Raw genomic sequence first — 21,063 nt, forward strand, 5'->3', positions numbered from 1 at the left:
GGACGTGGCATTTCTATCTGATCCACAGTTCCTGGTTCATCCGAAGTTCCACCATGAAAGATTTATCCAAACTCACGCCACCTCATCAGTGTACGAAACCAGCCCGTCCACATTGTCTCCTTGCCCATCCCAACCCAATAGCGACTGCGACTCCCGTCCTTGTTGTCTCCTTCCCATACCGCGAACCACTCGGGCGTTCCCCGGGGGCCACATGTTGAACGTATGGCTCCAGATTCGTCTACCCTCTCACTCCACTCCCTTTACTTACCTCTCTCTCTCTCTCTCTCTCTCTTCTCTCCCCCGCTGTGCGTGCTCGAAGCTGGTGTCCTCGCACGGGTGAGTTGACGATCACCCCCGACTCGTTTGGCCCTGCTTTGCAAAATTGCGGCAGTCCCCTCTTGTGGCTACGCGACATGATCAAGGGATGTGATGCAAATGTACCATCTTTATGCACTGTATCGGCTAAACTTGGTTCAGTCCGAGAAACTGGTCTCTCTTTCAAAATCTTGACTAGGCTCCAAGAATTCGTCCCTTCTTCTTCTTCTTCCCATAAGGCTGATAAATTATGATGGGTACCACTCGTTTTCAACGGTAGTTCAGTCTGGTTTGATGATTCTGTTCATGTTAAAGTGACGTGGTAAGAGTCCCATTATTCTTGATCCACACCCGTATTATGTGAACTTAGTTTACCCGCTAGTCCAGTCTATCCGGATCGAATGAATGCGCTTTTTGTTCATGCCAATACTTGGATCAAGCCTTCGGTATTTGTCTTAGCCTATATCCGTTTGACTGTTGCGTAAGTTTCTCCGCCGATCTTGGACAGCGTATATGTATATTTTGTTCTAACTTCGAGCTGAACAGGGTTTCAGGCAAATCCCGGCCTTTGATCAGTTGGCTGTTTGTGCAAATCCTCTTTTCTAATGGCACTCACTACCAGCAAGCTTTCTCGAAGTGCATCGTTGACTGATCGAAACACCATCGGCAGATCATGTGGGACAACACCCTCTTTCGAAAGTTCAATTCAGTTAAGTCCTCTCCACCCGAGTCAAATTGAGCATAGACATTCGCGGAGAGGACTTCTCTTGTCGATGAAACCGAAATCAACAAAGGATATCCTGCGTTTCCTGTGTGGAAAACCTCTTCCTACTCGTAGCGGCACTCGGGGATCGTCAGTCTTATGCTTTTCCACGGGAGGACCTGAAACTGAAGCAACAGAATGTGCTAGACAGTCGGGGGATTCTTCGAATATAACTAGGTAACACAAGGCACCCGATTCTGTTCATATCGTCTGCCAAATTGCTTATCACTTTGTTGAGTTTTATTTCTCGCTGAGAGAAGCAAAAAGCATGGGGTTGCTGCATATGGAGAACTTTGAGAGCATTTTTTGCTGAAGATTGCTGTTGTTAGGGCTACACAATTTCTCGTTCCTCTTAGTCCGATTTCTTTTTCTAATAGTTGCCATGCTCAATTATTTGCACCCTGTATGAAATTTTCATCTCAATTTGCAAATTGCTGACATCCTATAATTCTGACGTGATACTGCCAAAGCCTTGTCAACAGAGTCATAGCTTTACTGTTAGTGAGTAATGCTCTTTTCCGTGTGTAACTATTTAGGGCACAAATTGGAGAAGACAAAAATGACCCGCTAACTGCACCATATGGAACTACTCAATCAAGGCAGGGTTTGGCTGAAGCTTGCAGATTTGTTCAGAATGATGCAAAGTTTGTCAATGAAAGGGCTCGCAGTGACATTGTCTTGCTCTCCCGGTACTATTAACTATCTTGTGTCTATGTATTGTCCTTTCAAGAAAGCATGAGAAAATAATTAGCAAATCCTCCTTACATTACTTAAGAACTGGGTGCCTTCCATAAGTAATGCTTTGCCATCCACTCCTTGTTTACACTCCTTATCAGTGGCATAATGAGATTGGATGCTCGTGCACGTCAAGATGTTGCTATCCTTGGCTCAGAGTTTCTTAAGCTCGATGGTAAGTTATTACGCCAATGACATTTTGATCTCATGTGGTTTGAGCATCTACAAGTATACTAAAATGAGAACTTGAGCTCCCCCAAAACCTTTGACTCAAAAGCGAACTTTGAGCTTTATGTTTCTTCGGGATAGGTTGGTGGAGGAAGGTTAAGCACTTTATCTGAATTATCAACAATACTACCAACATCTACAGATTTTTGCTTGATAAAAAATGAAATTTGGTGGCCGGGGCATCAGGGCCGCCTCATGCTTCCTTGGTTGACCAGTGCTTTACTAATATATCCTATCCTCCCTAAGAAAAGATGTGAGTTAAAGCACAAAGAAAACAGAAGGGTGAGATTTATTCCTAGTTTCACATTTACATTATGAAGTCGACTAACAACCAAAAGGGGGTAAATTGATTATTGTAGGATCTTTAGAACTTTTTTGCGCAGAACAGCGTGTGAGGGATGAAGCAGTGTTTATCGATGAAGTATCTTATGCAGAGCGAATATTTTCTATCAACAGATATGTGAAGAGTATAAAGGATGTAAAAGACTTTGCAAAGTAATTTATAGTGGTTTTGGCTTTCCACTTGGCTTACTTTACTCTCCCAGCTCTAGTAGCCCAATAACAAGTATTAAAATCTACTCTACAAATACAAAATAATTAGCACCGAGGCACTCTACAAGTATCTTATGCAGAGAAAATATATATAGTCCTCCAAGCTTTCTCAACACTTTGGAGACTTCAAATAGGTCAAAGTAACTGTTTCATAGATTGTCCATATCTCAGAAAGTCTTGCTGCAGCCAATTAATGGACTTCACTCAAGATAGACAAAACTGTCTCTGCTTCCTGTCCAGCACTTCCTTTGTATTGCCAAAAATGGCAAGCCCTCTTTTGACCTTATAGAATGTTCTTTCTATTTATTCCATGGTCTGAAATTGGCTCCAAAGCACCGATTTGAATTTGGATTTGAGTTCAAATTGATTTAGAGCTGGGTCATCGTTTTAATGTGCATGGATTATCATCCACTTTGTCTGAAGTGTGAACTTACCCTCCAATGTGGTCCATCTAGACTTTGCGATTTCACCCAATCCTAAAATGTTTACCTTTTGTATTTAGGTCATTCCTAGCATGTTGATGTACTCGAGGTTGTCCAAGTTCTCCTCCTTCTAATTGATCCTTCCAAGCACCTCGACGATTACACATCCATCCCTCACTTGTTCACATAAATCTAAAGGTCTTTCCAATTCTTAACACTTTCCACCCGATATCTTGTTCTGCATTTGGAGAGTAAGGACTCTCCACCAGCACAGACTCCTGATGTTAGCATCATCTGCATATGAGTTTATGTATGTAGAGTTTGTTTGCATACTCAAATACACATGTTTGTTCACACATAATGTTCTGTCGTCTTCAAATTACATAGGAGTTTTCCCAACACATTAAAATTTCTAATGTCAAGATCTTTCTGCCTTATTAGTTGTCGAATGTACAGTTAAAGTGGTCAAAGCTAGTGGTCCAATTTTCATTAACCAACTCCCGTTGCACAATGGTGGCCACTTATTCTTTCACGTGGGTGTTTTTATCAAAATATTTTGGTCTTAACTAAAGAGGAAAAAATCATGATGCTTATCTTCACCTTCTGCTGGCAGCTCGGGCAAGAGAGGATACTGAGAAAATTGACCGTAATGTGAAGAAGAAAGCTGAACGGCTTAGTCATATTGCAACTGTATGTGCAAGTTATTATGTCTATGTCTTCAACAATAGAGATAGGATGTTTGGTAGCTTCTGCCTCTACGTAATTCGATCACATTCTTCTTCACTTATATTTTCTTTCTGGCTTAGATCTTGAAAAACAAAGCGCAGTCTAAACTAAAAACTGCTGCAGACCGGCACTGGAGTGACGGAGCTTTGGAGGTTTGTGCACTTAATATTTTTCGTTCTTCTTCTTTTCATTTAATCGTTGATATGTATTTGAAGAAAAATGCTAGTGTTTTACCCTGGACATTCTTCCATGTTTAATATTAGATTGCAATGCGAGTGTATGCTAAACATCCCTTGAAGCATTATTGAAGGTTTGCCATGCATGGGATGAGCTATGGTGAAGAAGTGTTTTGGCTAGTTTGACTCCCATAGATTAGTGGGCTGTCAGTGTATGTAAATTCTGGGGAGTAGCTTTTTTGTTATCAGACTCTCTAGCAGGATCTTAGCTCACGCCAGCTTGATCTGCAAAAGTAGAATAACCAATCATTGTAGAATTGATGTTATGTACCTGCTAAGTCTATGAATAGCTCGCAAACTGAGCCCTCGTCAATATGGGTGACAATTATCTTTTAATTCCATGCGGTTAGTCAGCCATGTTGATACAGTTGCTCCTGCATCAAAGCACCTTGTCAACTTTGATGCACCAGGTTATGTCAATGATTTCTTTGGTGTATCTATTGCTTCCTTTATGCCTTGGGATCAGGTCATCAATGTAAATTACTGATGCTCTGACCAGGTCTTTTTAAGTCTTATATCACTTATGACATCCACATTTGTGCACACTCGGTTGTATGAACATAATTTTCTTTATCATACAAAACTGGGTTTTGAAGGGTGGCCTTGGTGCAACGATAAAGTTTGTCGCCATGTGACGAAGAGGTCATGGGTTTGAGTCTTGGAAACAGCTTCTTGCAAAAATTACAAGTTAAGGCTACTTACCTTAGACCCAAAGTGGTCTGACCCTTCCCCTGACCCGGAGCATCACTGGAGCTTTGTGAACTTGGCTCCCCCCCAAAAAAAAAAAAAAAAAAACAAAACAAAAGTGCTTCTACACTGGCAAGAATTCATGATCTGCTATGAATAAGATTTCTTTTGATTGGCATCATTGTTGGCTATGAAGAAATTTTTACTTCTTGGTGTGAATTCATCTGTAATTTTTTCGGAACTTCCTTTCAGTTGGTCTCTCTGTCAATGGCTGGGACTAGTATCTGCCTGGCGTTCCTTTCTTTGTTAGTCTGATCTTTAGTATGTGTGGGAGAAAGACATATGCGACCCATGCATGACTGTGTGTAAAGCAATGTGGTAGATATCCCTGTAGATGGAGTTGAGGGTAGTGCAGGATATTATTGTGCCAATATTGTTGTTTTTTACTGCCGTCTTTGCTTCTCAAAGGGTTTGAACAATGGTTCAGGGTGCAACTATAGTATCTATGTGGATATTCTACTGGGGTTCATTCCAAAAGTTTGTTTTCTCTGTTGTGGTGGAACAACAGTCAAAAGTGGAGTAGTTATTTGTCTGCTTGTCTGTCTGTCTTTGTCACTTGCTCTATGCATGTGGATGTGCCCATGCACGCGAGTTTGTATGTTCTTACTCAGTCTTGAATAGTTAACATTTTATTCTGTATGTGAAGATTGACTCTCAACTCCAAGATCTGTTTAACGGAGATGACACTTCCTTTTCTCATCACAAGTTGCTACTCTCAGGCTGATCTGCGTCTTGCTGACTTTCGTGCAAAACAGCGTGCCCTGGAAGATTCCCTAATGGCTTTGGAGGTGCGTTAATCAACCCTGTGACATAGATGTGCTATGATTCACTTTGTAATAAGTGCTCATATTATTTTGATATGCTGATCAATGAGAACAAGATAATGGTCATTTTCATTTCACGCTTATCATCCCAAAGGGCATATGCCTTTCAACTCTTTTTTAAGCTTTAGTTAAAATTTTTCTTAATTAATGGATTTTGCAGTTAATCAAAAACATCCATGACAGGATGGTGAGCAAGTTGTACAAATTGTAAGTTCGACTGCTGATAGCTTATTGTTCAATGTGCAACCTCCCCTAGAAAAAATTAGAACAGAAGAATAAAAATTTACAAGCTCTCAACCTTAACATTTCATGTTTCTCTGTAGTCCGCTGCCTTCAGAAAATGATTCTATATCATCTCACGATGTGATGGGGCGCATAATGCTAGAAAAGAATGGGAAAACACTGGATTCCTTCCCAGGGGAAGTGTCTGCTGACCGCATCAGTGCTATCCAGGTCCCTTTCTTGAAAACGGTCTTCTCTCGATTTTCTTCTCCTATTAGCGTCATTGAAGGATTTGAACTTACACTATTAGTTTGATGTAAGCAGGAAGCTTATTGGAGTATGGCGTCAGCGCTATCTGAAGCTGATGGAATAGACTACACTGATCCTGAAGAGGTCCGAACATCATCTAACTCCAAATGAATGTAATCTTTTCTTAAACATGCTCTCAATGCAATTGCTTCACTGGTGGTTTTCTAACTTCTGGTATCTTGGGGAAAGCAGCTTGAGTTACTAGTTACAACCCTCATAGATCTTGATGCTATGGACGGTAAAAGTAGTGTGTCATTGCTGGCAGAATGCTCCAGTTCTCCTGATGTCAGTACTAGGTGAGCTATCTTGCTCATGTTAAACTTTCCAATTTGGTTGTGATATTACAAGGATACACTGCGAGATCTGAAGGGTAATAGCCCTTTAGTTTGTTATACATTTTAAGGATCAGAATAATGTACATCTGAGTTTCTTTATCATCTTATGCAATTATATGTCCTTGATGCATGCGATTTTATCTTATCTTGTCTCAGCAATAATGATCTGAACCATCTTTAACATGAGTTTCACTTGCACCTGTGGGAAGACCTTGATCAAGATTTTAGATTTTGTCTATTAAGACCAAAATTGCATCCTATATGCCTTTTGTACCTCTTCAACACACAGGAACTGTCTGAATATCTCTATCTGAAGCCTACTAGTTTGAAGATATCACTGGCCATAAATTGGTTTAGTTTGGGATTCTGGTAATGCAGATATAGATCTCTTTATATAGACATCAGGAATCTAATCGAGGAATCTGCTAATATACTTAACTTTCCCCCTCTTTGGTGGTCTAGACGTGCCCTGGCCAATGCATTAGCAACAGCACCATCCATTTGGACACTTGGAAATGCGGGAATGGGAGCATTGCAGGTAACTTTTTTTATATGACCAAGCTCATCATTTTTTGAAGTAAGATAAGTTCCTTTATTGGATATGTAAATATTCTACATTAACAGTAGGAGACCTGATATTTGATTTTCATTGCAGAGATTGGCGCAAGATAGCAATCCATCAATTGCCGCAGCTGCTTCCAAAGCCATGTATGAATTAAAGAAACAGTGGGAAATAGAGGAAGGAGATAACTGGAGGTTTACGATGGACAAGGGCGAGAAGGTTGATGATGCAGATACTTAGAGGTTTCTGGATACTCATCTTGTACATATATATGGAAGAAAAAGGTCCACGTAATTTTAGGATGAAAGCGTTTATTGGACATGCTGAATGCGAAAGTGCACTTCACCGAAGAAGAAAAGAAAAGGGAGCCTGTTAGTTGTCTGCTTGTTGTGCTTTTTCCTGCTCTTCAATTATCAAGCATGTGAAGAAAGCTAGGCGAGCTCATGATAGAAGCAGTCGCATAAATGGTATGAAGATGTCTTGATGTCATAAAGGTTAAGAAACAACTATTAAATCAGCCAGCTTCTTTCTCTGTAGAAGATTAGTTTTCATCTTTTTGGCCATATGTGGGAGATATTGATGGAATCATGATTCTTCCATTGTTTCAAGGAGAAGCAAATGAGACCGATAATCAGCCTTTTAGAATGTGCCTTGTAACCTCATGTGGTACCCGCATGTAGAACCAAGAAGCATGTTTCAGGTTTATGAAATGAATATGATATTTACATAGCATCTCTATGAGCTCCTGTCACTAATTATCCTTAGTTTTCTGGTTTCAATATGCATACCAGACTGCGAATTTCATCTATTGTGAAAGCCAATAAAACAATCCACTGGCTATTTCTGCCGTTGGAGTTTGACATAAAAGCCGGCTTCACTTGGCGGTAAAGAAATCTGGGATGTTGTTGGTGGTTGAGGTTGAAGGTTGAAAGGCAAATGGTTCATGCGTGTAAATTCCCTTAATTGAATGTGGATAAGAGCATTGAAAGGAAGACCTTAGTGCTTCAATCATTACTTGGTTTGGGGCCTCTAATGGTTGGTTTGTCATGTGATCCTCTGCTTTTCCCTGGGATCCACTCCACATGATGAGATGCCATCTTCACATAGCACAGTTGCGACTCAGCATAATTGCGAAAGACGTACGAGGGCGTCCAGAATCTATTTCGGGATCTCAGAGACTCCATAATATAAGGAACGTGGGTCACATTTTTGCTTCAGATAGCTGATTTCTTACACAAACCCCAGGAAAAGGAGGCTCTGTTTAAGTCCTAATATTTAGTTGGTTCATACCAAACTCCATTTAATGTTGGACTTTAAATCCAGGAGAAGCTTTTCTAAAAGCAGGGCAAAAGCAAAAGCTTGAGACAGAGGCCTTGGCCCCATCACTTTAGTTTTTCTCTTTTCTCTTATTTTCTGGAGGAAAGCTCTAGGGTTAGAATCAAGGTTCCTCGTTTAGGTCCATTATCTTTAGCTTTTCCTTTTTCAAAGACTTTCCTGTCTCTTAACTTTACCATGATGCCCGCCACTATTTGACACCCCATGTTTCATCATTCTTGCCCTTCACTCTTATTTATTAAATCCTTGCAAGTTGTAATGATGGTGCAGCCATGAGTAGAGCCCCGTGGATTGGAAATGGAGACCCTGAACAGGACTTATGATGCAACCCAAGGCGAAAGGGGACATTTCCAAGCGAATTCGCCGGTTGTTTTCATGTACTGTCTAACCTTTTGTTAGCAGCTTCTGCTGGTTCTTCTTTTCCGGAAGACCTAGGGATGACAGTCAAGACCTATTCCGCCAATATGACCAAGAAAGAAGAAATCTGGTGTGCTTTAGGGAGAGGGTGTGGGTCGGTGACTGCTACAAGGGACGAAAGTTTTGCATATACGGGGAATTTGTTGCCATGGGATGATTATATTCACGATGTACGAATGAGACGACAAAGCTGTTGAAGTATAGAGCGTTTGCCATGCCATGGCGGGGCAGGTGGGCCTATGGTTTCTGTTCACCTTTACGACCCCGCGTGAAGCAGCGCTAATCAAGCTCCGGGGAGCCTGATTCCAGGTGGCTTGTGTTTCCACCTATTAAACTTATTCCTAGTTCTTTCTTTGGATATTTTAGACAGACATTCTCTTTTGAGCTCTCCCAATGGAATAAACTACTTTCTTTTCCATGGTCATGGATATCCCATACTAATGCCTGGAGACATTAGAAATAGCATATATAGAATAAAACTGTCACATTCACCTGAAAAACTCTTGACACACTGTAACTAGGTAGCAACACCGAGCCTCTTCTCTCTCTCTCTCTCTCTCTCTCTCTCTGTTATATGCGGTGGGTTTAGACAAGACAACGAAAGCAACAGGCATGGCTGCCAACAAGTTTGCAACCGTGTTGCATAGGAACACAAACAGGCTCATAGCCATCCTGGTGTATGCTGCCCTCGAATGGGTTCTCATCTCAATGCTTCTGCTGAACTCTTTGTTCGGCTATCTCATCTCAAAGTTTGCGGGCTTCTTCGGCCTTAAGCCCCCGTGCCCATGGTGCTGCAGAATCGACCGAGTATTGGAGCGTGGCAAGAGAGCAGATCACTCTTTTGTCAATGAGGTGTGCGAGACCCATGCTGCTGAGATTTCCAAGTTGAGTTATTGTTCGAATCATCATAAGTTGGCCGAATCACAAGGTATGTGCAACGACTGCTTTGCATCTAGGCCAGTTACGGACGCATCAAACGGAATGACGAGGACGCCATTTGTCTCTATGATGAGGGAGGATACATGCCAGAATGGAGATGACATTTTAAGGTGCTCATGCTGCAAAGAGAACTTAACCGGAAAATGGCACTCTTCTTGTTTGCTATGGAAGCCTTCTTGGAGTGCTTCGGATGTTATCCAGAAAGAAGGCCTCTCAATTGAAGAAATTGTTGATGAGAATGCAGGATCCAAATGTGAACAGCTGAAGAAACCTAATGGACTGCAAAATCAGAGGGAAAGCTTGCGTGAGATAGAAGATCATAATGACGAAGCCGAAGGCATATCGGAGGAGCATCAGGTACTTTCTGATGTTGATAGTTTTAGTTTTCGAGAAGCATCCGAGGAAGATTATTCAAAGCCCTTGTCGAGCATACTGTGGAATGAAAAGGAAGACACTAATGAGGACATTAAGGAAGCTACTTCGGAGGTAGTAGAGAAGTATTCCTATGGCGTGAGCAATGGGACTCCCACTTCCAAAGGAAAGAGCACAACATCTTGTCATAAAGAAGATGATTTACTCAATGCCATTGATCTGCAACACAAGGACTCTGATGCATGCGATTGGCAACGGGTGATTCCTGTGGATCTGATAGATTATTCCACCAATGAAAATACAAAGTTTCACGCCTTGGTAGAGGAACATCTGCGCAAGTGGGATCATCAGCGAGATGCAGCTTTCACTTCGAATTTGGTTTTTGAGACCGAAATTGGTCTCTTAAGAGAGTCATTCATTGTGGATGATGACATAAAGAAGGCGGCCTATGCTGAGATGAAGAAATTGGGAATTTACATGGTTGATGAGGAGAGTGCTTCAATTCTCCCATCTGAAGAGGGGAAATTAGAACATGAAGACGCTTCAGTTGCTCGAGCAGCTCAAACATTGGAAGCTGATGATGACAAGATTGAAGCATGTGCAATGGAAGAATTAAACAAACCAACAGGTACGCATTTTCTGGTATAGTAGGCTTTTGTAGCATCTTACTTCATGTAGTGTCACGCTTATTCCAAACTTATCCTATACTGGCCAAAGAACAATAAATCCTTTCCTTCCATAAAAATAATTTATTTTTGGACAGGTGCAATATTGAAGGATGAAATGGGTTGCATTGAAATAGCAACAGATCTCACTGCCAGGAGCACGAAAGTTCCCACTTCTGATCAGTCACACCCTCAGGAATTACTTACTTCATTACAACTCTCGAAAGAAAATCTCTCTCTTGTGAATGGCCAGAATGCTGAAGTCACTGACACCTCAAACGAGTTAGTACCTCAGGACGGACATGGTAAGCTTCACATTTCTTTCTAACACAAGAACTGAGTACTTTATTGACAAATGTGTAGAGTTGATCTGTAAGCAGATTGTAATGTAGGTACGCTCCCTCCAGGCCCAGCAGAAGCAGGACAGAGTTATGTGCAAGAGACCATGTTGAGTGACGAGAGTCAAGCAAATCCAATCAATTGCCAGCCAATGGAGCTTGAAGCCGAGGAAGAAAAGTTTCCTGAAACACCAACCTCAGTGGAAAGTCTACATTATTTACATAAGAAGTTGCTTCTGTCTGAGAAAAAAGAATCTTCCATAGAGGAGTCGTTGGATGGAAGTGTGCTCAGTGAGATGGAAGTTGGTGATGGGGCGATATCTGTCGAAAGGCTCAAGGCAGCTCTAAAAGCAGAGCGAAAAGCTTTGAGTGCATTATACGCTGAACTAGAGGAGGAGAGGAGTGCCTCTGCAGTGGCCACCAACCAGACCATGGCTATGATCACGAGGCTTCAGGAGGAGAAGGCGGCAATGCAAATGGAAGCACTGCAATACCAGAGGATGATGGAAGAACAGTCCGAGTATGACCAGGAAGCTTTGCAGCTTCTAAACGAGCTCATGATCAAGAGGGAAAGAGAGAAGGAAGAACTTGAGAAAGAGTTGGCCATATACCGTCAGAAAGTTTCAGATTATGAGGCCATGGAGAGGATGAGAGCAATGAGAAACATCCGTCCTGAAAATTGGAGCAGTAAGAGCTCGTCTGACTTTGGCAATAATGCAGAAGACGGCAACAATCTATACATTGATCTAAACCGTGAGCTGAGAGACAATGATGCCGGCAACCTCTGTGGCCACCAAGAAATTAATTCCCCTGACAATACTCTGACCGATGAAGTTTTAAACTTGGAGGAGATGGCGCTAGATTGCGTGAAGCACGTGACTTCTCTTGATGACTCCTTGGCAGAATTCGAGGAAGAGAGACTATCCATTCTTGATCAACTGAAGGTATTGGAGGAGAAGCTACTCATAATGAGTAGCAACGAAGAGTTCATGAATGAAAAAAACTTGAGCGAGCAATTGTCAAACTTTGATGAGAATGACTTTGATGAGCGTCACAATTTCACTTGTCAAGAACAAAATGGGGTTTTGGACGCACTTCCAAAAGAGCCGAATGAAAACTACCATCCTGAAAAGGAGACAATGTGCTTGATGGCGAAAAGACTGCTTCCTCTTTTGGATGCCACAGAAACTGAATATGAAGATGCTATGATTGATCAGGATCCAGGTGAAAACATCTCCAAGTTTGAGGAGGATGGGAAGAAATTAGCCATAGTTGAGGAGGTCGACCACGTCTACGAGAGGCTACAAGCCCTTGAAGCAGATAGAGAATTTTTAAAGCATTGTATGAGCTCCATTCAGAAGGGCGACAAGGGGATGAATCTTCTCCAAGAAATACTGCAACACCTCCGCGACTTGAAGAGCGTCGAGCTCCATACAGGGAATATGGATGAGGGCAACTAAGGTGACGATTTGCTAAATCAATCTGCTAAACACGTGTGCTTGTTCTTACGTATCTTTGTGCTCATCCGTTACGCTTTGCTGAACTGCCAAGCAGGAAATTTTGTCACCCGACTCTGTTCATATGCTTCATCCTCTGGTAATGGCATGTTATTTGATAGATCTTGGTCGAATTGAGTCGTTCAAGAAAACAAGGTTGCTCCAAATATTAGAGTAAAACTACTTGGCTGTGTTCTTCTACATTGTAACATTAGGAAAAAGTTTGTCCAAATATATCTTTCTGCAGAGTACAACAATCTAAGCCAATATGTATGACAGATCATTCTTTGAGCAATTCAGTGCTGCATCATAAGGTATGACCCGATTATGTCTCTTTTTTCTCAACGTTGACTGCAAAATGAGATGTAAAGCTAGCGATTGCAGCACATAGTTGCAGCTTCTGATTGCACCTTTCCCATTTAATAAGATTTGCGTCTACCCAAGGTCGAATCATCTAATTCTGATAAGATGGACATTTTTTTAGTAGAATCAACAAGTTAGGGACAAAAGAACATCGTCGTGAGGGGCAAGCAAGTCAAAGGGCCTTGACAACAGTATTTCATCCTTGAAATTACAATGCACTTTTCCTCGCGTACGTGCAAACCTGCTAAATCAATCCTAACCAATTTCTTAAGTCAAATGTGAAAAAAAACAACAAAATTAGATACCAGTTAAAGAGTCCTCTCATTACCTAATCATTTCTGGTGACATGATTAAGCAGCATCCATTGTGATGGTTCCCAAGCCCTTCCACCGGTGCAGGAAGCAAGCGGTATAAACTAAGCGCATCAAATAAGGGTTGCAGCTGTCGGGTATGGCAGATTTCCTTCCCTACAAAAATTTCCTCTCATCACTATCTGTGAGCAACTGCAGATGATAAGGCCAACTCCTAGTCAGATAGATTCCTGGTGCATACGTATTCAAACCCGGAGATGGTTGATTCCAGTATGCGCTCTTCCATTCGATAGCTAACAAAGTAAGAGTCCTATTACGACAAGCATTAGGTTAGATAACAAAAGGATATTCAAGAAATCTTGAATCTCTTGCACCAGCTCCTTCAAATTACTGTCTCTAGGATAGTGGCCAATCATCACTCCGAACGTGAAACACTAATTAAAGTTTTGTCACAAGTCACCTAATTGTGGGGAAACCTGATCAATTTCCATACTGCATAGAATTCTCAGTTTCTTGTTGTAAGTATGGAAAACTTAGCTAAGTTCAAATGTGATATAGTCATGGAAGCATCTGCTTCATTTTTCTTATTTGAAATAGAAGAAAAAAAACAACCTTGACGATATGTTATTGCTTAGATTGTCGCTTTCAATAACCAAGTTGCTGGGAAACTGCATGCCCAATCAGAAATTTGATCGCAGAGGGCAAAGATGAAATGTCTCGAAATGACAATGGCGACACGCCTGTTCTCGGCTGCTTCTGCGAACATATTTGATGAGCATTGTACAGCAGATAGATGAGATCGACCGGTCTGTACATGCACATTTCTGGTGGGCTCCCATCAGGGGCAGTTAATTTTTCAAACTATCTTGCGACGCTTTTTAATCCATCTCCAAGGCAATCGAAAGAAAATTGCAATATTGATTTCACTGTTCTTTTATCTGAGGGAACAATAGAAATTGGCGAGAAGGACTACATTCGAATTTTTTGCACAGAGGTTTACAATAAAATTAGTAAAATTGGAAAGTTTATGACTAAATTTGTATCCAAACAATAGGTTTAGGATTTAGTGAGTAATTTTTCTTGATAGTAATGATTTGGTCAGGGTGAGTTACTTGAACAATGATCATCATATGTGCATGCAATTATAAGTTGTGTGAATTTCTTGTTGACTGAATCTTTAAAGATTCTTCATCCCATATGTAACATTCATCAGCTGATATGAGCCTTGCAGAGCGAAGCATGACAGAGCCAACAAAAAGACAGCCGACTCGACCAGGCTGACCAGAAGAAAAGGCCAAAGCAGAACGGAACAGAAAGAAAACAAGGCCGGCAAGGCCTGACCAAACTGAACTGAGCTGCGATTGGCTATCGACCACGAAAGCCAAGCCTGCAGGGGTGATTTGAGTCGGTCTCCGGTGAAAGAGCACGGACATGATGCAATTCGCTCCGTAGTCATGATGTTACATGATTTACCGTGACGAGACCCATCAAATGGTATCTAAATCGAAAATCATCCGACCCAAATTAACTAGTTTAATTTGTTTTATCCCACTATGCAATACAAATTTAGTGGACTCATACTCGATTCGACTTGTATTGCTAAAATACTTTCATATTTAATTCAATTTTCAAAATGAGGTGAGAACATGGAGTAAGCGAAGTGCAAGATCCGATGAGAGTAAGAGAAAGTGAAGAGAGAATCGTTACCGAGGGTTGAGTGGAAGTTGTAGACTCATTTAATACTCTTATTATTTTGGACTTATCATTTTAAATTCATTTATGATTAATTTGTTGAATATAACTAACTTATATAACAATTTAATCAATCAAATATAGGTTAAGAAATTGGTTTACGATACACTTTAAGAGGTCTAATCATGAGCTACCCCATCAAGATGTCCATCGACATGCTCTCAAAGGTTTATTTGTTTTCGCTCTCATCCCTTTGAATACGAAATGGTTGCTTATTTGAATGGCTAAAATTCGACTTCATGCAAGACCTCCGATATCCAATGATCCAAATGAATCCTCTTATTAGCACGCGGGCCATTGCAATTAGCTTAGAGCAATTGTCACCCCATGTCGGTGCGTCAAATCGGACGCATGCGATCCGTCAAGAGCAGATGGACTGAATCTAAATGAGCAAAATGAGAGCCACTACAATTATTTTCGAGCAATTGTCATCTTCACATCGATGCATTAGATTCGGTGCATATGATTCGTCTTGTCCTCATGATCCGAGAGGAAACAGATGCACTGAATCCATACGTTACGCGGTGCGTTCGGGAAAACTTATGGCCTGGCCAATAGGTTCCCCACCGGTTTCATCCCATAATTTATCCGCTCATCGATAATTAAATAATTAAAAAATCTATAAAAAAAGAAATCCAAAACTCTTGTTGGTGGGAGGGGGACCATGTGACACCGAGTGATAAGTGATGCCCTCCAAAAATCCTCTTCTGCAAATTAATTTATGAACAGAGGATAACCTTTGTATTTTTTTTATGTTATAAAAACATCACCTTTTCTGCCAGAACCTATGCATTATTTAAATGCACAGAGAGACCAAACCCATCTGCATTCCTCTCGCCGCCACGTCATCGATCTGCGCGACCCCTGCGCAGCGGAACACAGGCCCTTGGATCAAAGTCGCCATCGCCATCCTGGCCGTCCAACGTATATCCCCACCAGAAAAATAAAATAAAATAAAAAAGAAGAAAACCCAAAACTTGTAATTCAATGCCCTCAAAAGAAATCCACTTCCCCTTAAGCACCTTTTCTTCCTCTCTCTTATTATTTTTATCCTTTTTTTCCGGCCTTTCCTTTTCTTTTGCTTTTTCTCAAGTCTAAATCTTACCACTGTTCTTGAGGAACAACCTCTGTGGGGGTGTTGGGTGTAGCTGCTCGGTGGGGACTGGCTAAGGATTTTCGTAGCTCCGCAGTCTCTCTCTCTCTCTCTCTCTCTCTGTACCAGAGAGAGTGTGTTGTGTGTGTGTCCATCTCACTCTCACTCTCTGCATCTTTAATGGCTGCTACAGAGTTTAATAAGCCTCCACCACTCCCTCCTTATCCTGAGGTAACGTCAACCCTCCTTCTCCCTTTCCCTCTCCCTCTCCCTCTGTCTCTCTCCCTCTCTCTCTCTCGCTAGCCTTTTCATCGGGATTTGCAGAAAGACAGCAGATTTTCCTGCAAAACCATGTCTTTTGGGGTTTGTGTGGTGAAATCAAAGATGGGTTCTTGTTGTATGGTTTCGTTGCTGTCGTTCAGGTGTTCTGGGGTTTTGGGTATTTTTCTTGTGATGGGTCTTGGTGGGAAATGCTTGAGCTGAATATTTTCTTGATTTTTAGATTTGGGCACCTCGTTCCATATGTCATTTTTGCTTGGCGTGATATCTGTTTCACGATCGTTTGCGCCGATTTAGCTGCTCAAATTCTCGATATACTGACAAGTGAAATGTTTTTCTGGTTTGGGTGAATGTCACCATCTGGATCCGATTAGGGGCGTGCTCACTGAATTGAGCTAACGTTCGTCCACATTTCAGGAAAGAAAAATGGAAATCTAGTGGAATTCACACTGAGTTGATCCGACCCTAAACCTTTCCCCCCTCCAAGATTGAGGTCCAGCTGATTGATTTTCATTTTCCACCCTGATTCTTTCCTTTCTTGGCGAATGGAAAAATGCAGTAGCTTGTTAATGGTTGAGATCCTAGAGAAATATTTTTTTTCCTGTCTGTCCGATTCCTTGTCATAGAGATGAAGACCAATAATTTTCACTTTCAGTTTGCTTTCTCTGTCTATTGACCACCTTTGATTCTTCTTTCTTTTCGCCTTTTTGCTTTTCTATTTTGCGATATGCCATGACAGATGATTGTAGCAGCACTGGAAGCATTGAAGGAGCCCGGCGGTTCCAACAAGACATCAATCTCGAAGTACATAGAATCCAAGTATGGAGACTTACCAGCAGGCCACTCCCAACTCCTGTCGCACCACCTCAACCGGATGAAAGAGAGTGGGGAGCTTGTCTTCTGGAAGAACAACTACTCGATACCTGACCCCAACGCGCCGCCCCGCCGTGGCCGTGGCCGACCACCAAAGCCCAAGGACTCCTTGCCTGCTGCCATGGCCGCCCCCCTGGCCCCGCCAAGGCCTCGGGGCCGCCCTCCAAAGGACCCAAGCGGCCCGAAGCAGGTGAAGCCCAAGGTCTCTGCAGGCAGTGGGAGGCCGAGGGGGCGGCCGAGGAAGATGGCAAAGCCGACAGGAGGGTTGGGTGGGTTGGCAGAGGCCACAGCGTCTGCTGTGGGGTCCGGGAGGCCGAGGGGCAGACCCCCGAAGGTGAAGGCACCGCTGACTGAAGTGAGTGTAGAGAATTAGGACGTGATACAGCTTTGGCCTGTGCCTGTGGGGTTCCTATGTCTGTTCAGGTCTTTTCCAGAGTTGGGCTTGGTGGCATTAGGCGATTGACTAATTCGTTTGTGTAGCTCTAATGTGCAATGTTGATGTGGTAAATGGTTAGTAGCTTGTAGCAGTAATGACAATTCGCAGGGGAGTCCGCTTCCACGGTCGATTCGTAACTTGGTAGTTCTCCGGTGTTATCATAGGATGTTCACTTTTGTTTGCTTGTCTAGTGGGGATTGTTCTCGTTCGAAATATGTTTTCTGGTTGGTGTTCCGTGAAACGATTGGTTGTGGAATGCTGTTGCTGTTGCAGTTGCAGTTCTATTTTTGACTTGGATCGGTCGTGAGGAAAGTTGGCCGAGCGAGTCGAGCCAAACGGTTCGATGATGATGATGACAGTGTGATTGCGAGAGAGCAGACAGAGCACGAATGGCAGAGACGGATGTTGACGTGATTCTTCTTCCTGACGGAGCTGATTGGAAGGGAGTTAAGAGCAACCTAGTTCCGTTCCGTACCCACCTGCTGATCTATCCACTTAGCAGGGATTATGGTTGTTCGTACGAGGAGAGGGTGCTGTTCATGTTTGGAGTGGCGTGGCTTCGGAGTTGGCTGTATGAATGGTGGTGTCTTGTCGCTCGGGATTTTTAGGCCCACTTCGTCGCGTTGGATTTAGAACGAGTATCTGGGGCCGGCCAGCCAGCATGCTCAGCTGAGTAATCGGCATCTGAGCAGCGATCTTAGCAGAGGCGTATTACAATACGTGCAAATCTCTTAATCTGATCTTAAAACGATTGGACGGTCTGTGTTAAGGACGAAAGCTGCTTGATTTCGAGACCTCGGTAAAGGGGCATTTACTTATCATGGGTCCAGAATCGAATAGCTCTTTCGAGTGGTTTTGTATTAACATATCCAATATGATCTTAAAACGATTAGACAGTCTTGTGTTATACGCGAAAGCTGCTTGATTTTGAGACCTCGGTAAAGGCTAACCGGCATTTACTTATCATGGGTCCGGAATCATGTGGCTCTTTCGAATGGCTTTGTACTAAAGTGTCCGTGCGTTGATTGGTCGTTCAATTTCGCAACGTAATTATGGTAGACAGCTAGTGAAAGTCAAGTCATCTCTCACTTTCTGATTCTTATCCCTGACCTGATGACAGAGGCTGGTTTTCCAACTCCCCTAGCCGCGTAGGAAAAAGCCCTAATCATCTAAGCCTTTGATATTGGCGGATTTCACGTGATAGAAGGATTATGATACATTGGGTTCATGTGCACCCAATGCATTTAAGAATGTATTTTCTTCTCACACAGGTCGGACTTTGGCCTAAAACTTAAGTGTGTAAACGTATAATTTAGGAAGGCAAATAGGGGTTAGAAAAAATATTAATAAGGTCGCAACAAGCTTGTCAGGTTGTGCTAGGCATGGTTGGCCATGCCCCAATTTGAAAAAAAAAAAAAAAACAAATGTTCTTAATTGAAAAGGTTAAAAAATAAACTAATTTGTTTCAAATAGTGAAAAAGTGAAAAAAAAAAACATAATTAAGGAAAATTAATGAAAACACTAATTCAATTAAAACAAATTGAAAAAAAGTACATCTTCTAGAAAATTGGATAGAAAAAATTACACGTAGTGGTGCCTTAATGATTGCATAGAAGTTAAACCAAAAGAGAATGTCTAACAAATTTGGTGTCTCCCCATTGTATCCTCACCGTGATTAATATGACATATGGTCATCATTGTCCTCTTGTTTATGTTGGTCACGTTCCTTTAGGAGTCAATTCTTGCAAATAACAATCATGGCCAACGACAACCATCTCAAGAATATTAGATGGACTTATTGTCTTCCAAGATTCATTTGCTAGTATTGAATGTGAACTCAAATGATACCATGGTCGATGGTGGGGTCCATAAGTCACGAGCCATGATGGAAAGAATATAAAAACTAGTTGCTCACCTCTTCCACCATTTCACAAGGTCGATCTTGTCTTTGCCAACTCTTCTAATCTGTTTGAGGAGTCTATTTCCATGTTTGTCTCCAGCTTACTAATAGATAAAGACAAAGGCTTAATGGAAGATCGTAGGGTATGGACCATACAAGTTTCTAGACACAATCACTCCATCTCCATTTATGGAGTGAAGCTTGTCATATTGAATTGATTGATGTGGTCAATATCAATTCGACTTAGGTTTACTCACTCAATCCCAACGAGGAGAGTTTCGGGCCTTTCCACTGGAACATTAGACCCAAGGTAAGTAATGGATGCCAAAAAAATAGGTGGAATGACCTGGTGATATTTGAGGAATTTCGCAATTCATTGCCACTTCTACTTCGTTCAAAAAGCGCTCACCCTCCTTGTTCTTCGATTGAACGAACATCATGCATAAAAACGGAATGGTTCAGTTGCTTGAAGAATTATTGGTAGCACTTTTAAAGCATCCGTCGTGTGACAGAAACTTGCAAAAAGTCCCTAAAGACTTCAACAGCCTCCAATCACGTCGTGTCAATGGCCTGAAACCGGCAATTTTCGTGATTGGTGGTTAGAAAGTCAACACACCCATCTCCTCAAATGTCTTCTCCAACATCTTTTACGTTGAATTCCACCTCCTCCCTATGTCCAGAGGGAACTTTTTCTACTCGTCTTCCTTGCGTCATGTATAGGAACTCCAACTTTGGATGCCTCAATGCGTGGATCTAATGTATTAAACCGACCCACATATGTTGGCCACGGAATCGTGAAACTTGCGAAGGTCATCTTGCACGCACAAGTTAATATAGTGAAACGCGCACCGCATGAAAAAGAAAATCTCATTGTCAATAGAATTTAAATGTTGGTAATGGAGATTTATCAGGGATACCAAACATATAGATAGCTTATTATTTTGATGGCCACATTTTAGAAATCATGTGGGAATACTAACTTCATAAATGCAAGAGCTCCAGGACATATTCATATGCCTCATTGACTAGGGCGTGAATGATAAAATTTCTAAAAGAGAAATAGAATTTTTTATTTATATTTCTTAATGAGTTTTTGAGCAAAAATTTGTATTTAATAATGACGAAAATTTTTCGTTATTAAAATATAACAACACAAAATTTCCCCTCCTCGAAGGGGAGTGGATGGATGCGGCGGCGGTGGCGACTAGCAAGTGGTAGGTGGTGGACGGTGGTAGGTGGCTAATAGCAGGTGGGTGGATCGGAGTTTTTATTTCTATTTTTGTTTCATAAATAGAGAAGAAAAAAAAAAAAATTACTTTGATTTCCATTCCAAATCTATTTTTATAATAAAATTTGTTCCAAAAATAAATAAATAAATAATTTTACCAAATGAAATTTTATTTTATAAATAAATTTAAAATAAAAAATTATTTATGAAATTATAAATTTTGGTTTGTCATACACTGGGGTGAGTAATATAACCGCCCGGACTAGATCGGACCGGCCGGTTCAAGGCGA

The 21,063-nt window shown here is 41.6% G+C and overlaps 3 protein-coding genes across 7 annotated transcripts; all 3 read left to right on the plus strand.

Moving 5' to 3' along the window:
• Positions 1-210: 210 nt before the first annotated feature.
• LOC104422158 (senescence-associated protein AAF, chlorolplastic) lies at positions 211-7,708 on the plus strand. Of its 3 annotated transcripts, none has more exons than XM_010034400.3 (13): positions 211-336; positions 862-1,255; positions 1,615-1,767; positions 1,915-1,988; positions 3,629-3,705; positions 3,822-3,893; positions 5,444-5,512; positions 5,709-5,755; positions 5,872-6,001; positions 6,095-6,163; positions 6,272-6,375; positions 6,877-6,952; positions 7,070-7,708. In XM_010034400.3, exons 2-13 carry the CDS (start codon positions 921-923, stop codon positions 7,214-7,216), a joined length of 1,353 nt encoding a protein of 450 aa, XP_010032702.1. In that variant the 5' UTR covers positions 211-336; positions 862-920; the 3' UTR covers positions 7,217-7,708. The 3 variants fall into 3 exon arrangements, with proteins under 3 accessions (XP_010032702.1, XP_039159829.1, XP_010032703.1); XM_039303895.1 differs by lacking the exon at positions 211-336 and adding an exon at positions 414-437; XM_010034401.3 differs by lacking the exon at positions 211-336 and adding an exon at positions 463-637.
• A 148-nt stretch (positions 7,709-7,856) lies between these two features.
• LOC104422160 (myosin-binding protein 3) lies at positions 7,857-12,858 on the plus strand. 2 transcript variants are annotated; one of them, XM_010034404.3, is made up of 3 exons: positions 7,857-10,667; positions 10,803-11,009; positions 11,085-12,858. In XM_010034404.3, exons 1-3 carry the CDS (start codon positions 9,341-9,343, stop codon positions 12,500-12,502), a joined length of 2,952 nt encoding a protein of 983 aa, XP_010032706.2. In that variant the 5' UTR covers positions 7,857-9,340; the 3' UTR covers positions 12,503-12,858. The 2 variants fall into 2 exon arrangements, with proteins under 2 accessions (XP_010032706.2, XP_010032708.2); XM_010034406.3 differs by having other exon boundaries at positions 11,097-12,858.
• A 3,147-nt stretch (positions 12,859-16,005) lies between these two features.
• On the plus strand, positions 16,006-17,933 carry LOC104422161 (HMG-Y-related protein A). 2 transcript variants are annotated; one of them, XM_039303820.1, is made up of 3 exons: positions 16,006-16,288; positions 16,754-16,829; positions 17,076-17,933. In XM_039303820.1, the coding sequence occupies exon 3, from the start codon at positions 17,076-17,078 to the stop codon at positions 17,580-17,582; it is 507 nt and encodes a 168-aa protein (XP_039159754.1). In that variant the 5' UTR covers positions 16,006-16,288; positions 16,754-16,829; the 3' UTR covers positions 17,583-17,933. The 2 variants fall into 2 exon arrangements, with proteins under 2 accessions (XP_039159754.1, XP_010032709.2); XM_010034407.3 differs by lacking the exon at positions 16,754-16,829 and having other exon boundaries at positions 16,009-16,288.
• The last annotated feature ends 3,130 nt before the right edge of the window (positions 17,934-21,063 follow it).

The sequence above is a fragment of the Eucalyptus grandis genome, chromosome 10, assembly GCF_016545825.1.
Source record: "Eucalyptus grandis isolate ANBG69807.140 chromosome 10, ASM1654582v1, whole genome shotgun sequence".
NCBI lineage: Eukaryota > Viridiplantae > Streptophyta > Magnoliopsida > Myrtales > Myrtaceae > Eucalyptus > Eucalyptus grandis.